At 29.8% G+C, this 3,983-nt stretch overlaps 1 protein-coding gene across 1 annotated transcript; it reads left to right on the plus strand.

The window, feature by feature from the left end:
- Nucleotides 1-417: 417 nt before the first annotated feature.
- Nucleotides 418-1,496, plus strand: LOC111903500 (chaperone protein dnaJ 11, chloroplastic). The gene has a single exon (XM_023899262.3). The coding sequence runs from the start codon at nucleotides 832-834 to the stop codon at nucleotides 1,297-1,299; it is 468 nt and encodes a 155-aa protein (XP_023755030.1). The 5' UTR covers nucleotides 418-831; the 3' UTR covers nucleotides 1,300-1,496.
- Nucleotides 1,497-3,983: the final 2,487 nt, after the last annotated feature.

Genomic DNA, 3,983 nt, shown 5'->3' on the forward strand with positions numbered 1-3,983 from the left:
CAAAAAAACAAAAATGATCGACTCTTTTTATGATTTCTTCTAACACTGATCTTGATTGGATTGCTTTAAGATTGTTTCTTCATCATCAGGTTAATTTTAAATTTAGTTATCTACCATGATTTATCTAAAGTTTCATCTAAAAATTGAATTCCTTGGTTTGCTACTTCAATATAGTTTTCTCTCTCTCTCTCTCTCTCTCTCTCTCTCTATATATATATATATATATATATATATATATATATATATATATAATGTTGTCCCCAGGTCCTTCGCACACAGTATTAGCCATAAGCAAGGGGACGATAATATACCGTTTGCGCCCTCCGTATGAGTAACCCAACACAAATTAAATAATCCAATTTTCGTTTTCTATATTCTCCAATCACAACCAAACATATGTCTACATGCAATAAATATATTTTTAAAACCCTCCGAAAGTATAATAAAGAAACGACGTTTCACTTATTTGATTTGTCCTTTTTTTCCACTTTCAAGAAAGTCCCAATTTTTTTATACATATATATTTTGTAGTAACAACGGATTGATTAAGACAGATGAGCTAACATCCTTACGTGTAGCTTCAGAAGAATCAATGAACGTGGACGACCGGAGTTGGCGATGAAGTCGGTGAAGATTCCCCGGTGCCGTAAACACCGCCACCGCCTGTTTGCTGACTCTTCTTTATTTAATTCGATAACAGAAATTGTTCCATTTGGATAACTTCCTTTCAAGATTCCACGTATTTCATCCAAAATCTCCGCCTATAAATCCACCATCACTAAATTCCTCATCTCATCCACAACAACTCAGAAATCTAAACACTACGCATCAATGGCTGTTTCATCTATTTCAACTGCATCTTCCTTTTTTACTTCCCCTAATTTCTCCATCAATTTGAAGTCATCGGTAAAATCGAGTTCAAACTCCGTCAAGTTCGGAAGAGCTCCGATTTCAGCTTCTTACGCCACCGCTGAGAAAACAGAGACGATTAGATCGTTCTGTAGTAATACTCCTTCATCTCTGTACGATGTGCTCGGAGTTCGAGCCGGAGCTGATATTAGAGAGGTGAAAGCGGCGTACCGGAGATTAGCGAGAGTTTTGCATCCGGATGTCGGGAGTAGTGACTCGTCGGCGGATGAGTTCATGAAAGTGCACTCGGCTTATGCTACACTTGTGGATCCGGTGAAACGAGCGGATTACGATCGGACTTTGGTTCAGAGGCGGGCGGGGGGTTCTTCTCCGGTGAGATTTTCCGGTGGTTACAAGAGTCGGAGATGGGAGACTGACCAATGTTGGTAGAAATTGTGTATTTGAAAGTCAGGTCGCCATTTTAGAGATCTTGAACATGTAAATATGAAAATAGGTTCGAATTGAAGAATCAATCTCCTGATAATACTTGGTAGATTTTGAAGCCATAGTGTTGAATTTTGAGATTAGGATTTCATATGATTTTCATATTTTTAATTTTTGATATGAAACTAATGTCGTTGAGTTCAGTTTGTATTGAGTGTATTCCATTTGTTATTTACAAATATTTATTTTATAAGTTTTATTAATTTTTATGAATCTATATTTATCTAAAGTTTAAATAATATGAAGTCAAATATAATATTATTTTGTAAATTCATTACATGTAGTGTAGGGGTAGAATTGATTGGTTCGGTTTATAATGGGATCTTTGGTTTGAAATTTTTTTAGTTTAATTTAAAAACCGAACCAAGTCGAACTCAAATCTCTCTAAACCAAAGTGAGTACATAATTTGAATTCAATTTAGAATGAAAACCAAATACTTTTTAAAAAAAATTTAATGTTGTAATTTTCCAAACATAAATTACAAATATTTAAACTTAAAGATCAAAATTTTCAAAAATAAATATCTACATTTTTATGATTTAATTTTCAAAAATAAATATCTACAGTTTTATGATTGAGAGGTGGAATTGAAAAAGAAAAATGAAGTGTATGTGAATTCGCTAGGGTTATAAGTTGTGAATATTGAATAGTAAAAACCATAAATCGGTAAAAGACATAAAATGTATTTTGCTTTATATTTGATTATTTAATATTTTTATTTAATATATAAAATATAAAATATAAAATATAATTTTTAATTAATTAACTAATGCAATTCAATAGAGTCTATCTGAAACAAGATCTATATTGAAATCTTAGGATGTAACTAAGATCATAAAAATTTAACATGATCCGATCCCATCTATTTGGTTTTATTTTGTAGTCAAGCCTAAAAACTTAATCTATACAACCTCAAATTAAACATCACAAGTTGCAAGTAGCTTTATAGAGCATCATTACTTCATCAATTCATTTTGAATTAGGCATGTTACACTCATGATATTTTCTTTGTGATCTTAAGCCTTTATTTATAGATCATAATGATCTTGTTTCTTTTTGTAATTAAGATGTTTTCTTTTTAATTTTTACGATATATAACAACTAAAATTATGATTCATGTTTAAAAAAATAAAGTTCACTCCATATTGACATCAAGATATTACAAACAAATTTGAATATAAGTTCATTTTAGTAGGATCTTCCGATCTTACTAGGGGTGGCAAATCAGGCCATCGTGTCGTGTTTTTGTCTGACACGATACGACACGACAAGGTTTTATGTAACACGAACACGACACGACACGATCTCGTGTTTTTTTTAATTAACACAAAAACGAATCAATTAAAAAAAGACAACACACGACACGACACGACAAAGATAATATGTAATAACAGTTAATGTATTTAATTAATATTTATTGATACATAAAAGGAAAAACACGACAAAAAAATGTTAAATCGTGTCAATTTCGTGTCAAATTTTGAACACGAACACGACACGACACTGTGTTTTTTACACCTGACATGGACACGAACACGAATTCGAATTTCAATTTCGTCTCAATTTCGTTTTGTTTCGTGTCGTATCATTATTTGTCACCCCTAGATCTTACGATCATGATTTTGTAAAATATAAAATGATCATGGGTAAGATCCCAATCTTCACAACCTTAGTTTAAGTCGTTTTAATAACTTTTTTTTGTAATTTAAATTCTAAACTTTTTTTAATATTTACAAAAATCTTATTCCAAATTTCCAACCATTTCATTGTTGACCTATTTCTCATTTTCCATTAATTATTTAGGAATCATAACAATTCCTCCTCGCAATAACGGCATACTTTGCTAAATACGTATTTGTTGACTTGCAAGTTACATATTAAATGCTAAAATACTAATTGACTGAAAATCATTATTCCTAATAATAGCTAAATAAAAATTAAAGCCAACTGTCTTATATTAATTAACAGCCTCTTCGTTTTATATTTACCATACTTTTATTCCAACCATTTCATTATTGACGCATTTCCCATTTTTTTATTGATTGTATACGGATCAAAACAATTCCTCACGATAACGGCATACTTTGCTAAATACTCATTTCTTTTTTTTGTTTTTTTTCAACTTTTTTTAAAATGACTGAATTTATTAAAACTAGCAAGGTGGTGGAAACAAAAATAAGTTAAAAGTCATAATAGAAGAACATCATCACAAATATATATATATATATATATATATATATATATATATATATATATATATATATATATATATATATATATAACATATATATATATATATATATATATATATATGTATATATATATATAACATATATATATATATATATATATATATATATATATATATATATATATATATATATATATATAAGGTTGTAGAACTCGTTACTTGGTTCCTGTTTGGCCGACTACCGAATAGCGAGTACTCGGGAGTAGTTGGGAGTCCTCGGGGAGTATTCAGATTTGGAAATTTATGTAGAAATGTTTTTAGGGAAATTATATATGTCAAAATCATAAGATAAAATCATAAGTTGATTGAAATATATAACAAAATTGGATACACGTGAATACACAAAAAATGAAAAACACATAATGGCCTCACTTCGTG

The sequence above is a fragment of the Lactuca sativa genome, chromosome 2 (genome assembly GCF_002870075.4).
Source record: "Lactuca sativa cultivar Salinas chromosome 2, Lsat_Salinas_v11, whole genome shotgun sequence".
Classification (NCBI taxonomy): Eukaryota; Viridiplantae; Streptophyta; class Magnoliopsida; order Asterales; family Asteraceae; genus Lactuca; species Lactuca sativa.

Coding starts and splice junctions, on each gene's coding strand:
- LOC111903500 (XM_023899262.3), top strand. CDS start 832: ATGGCTGTTTCATCTATTTCAACTGCATCTTCCTTTTTTACTTCCCCT.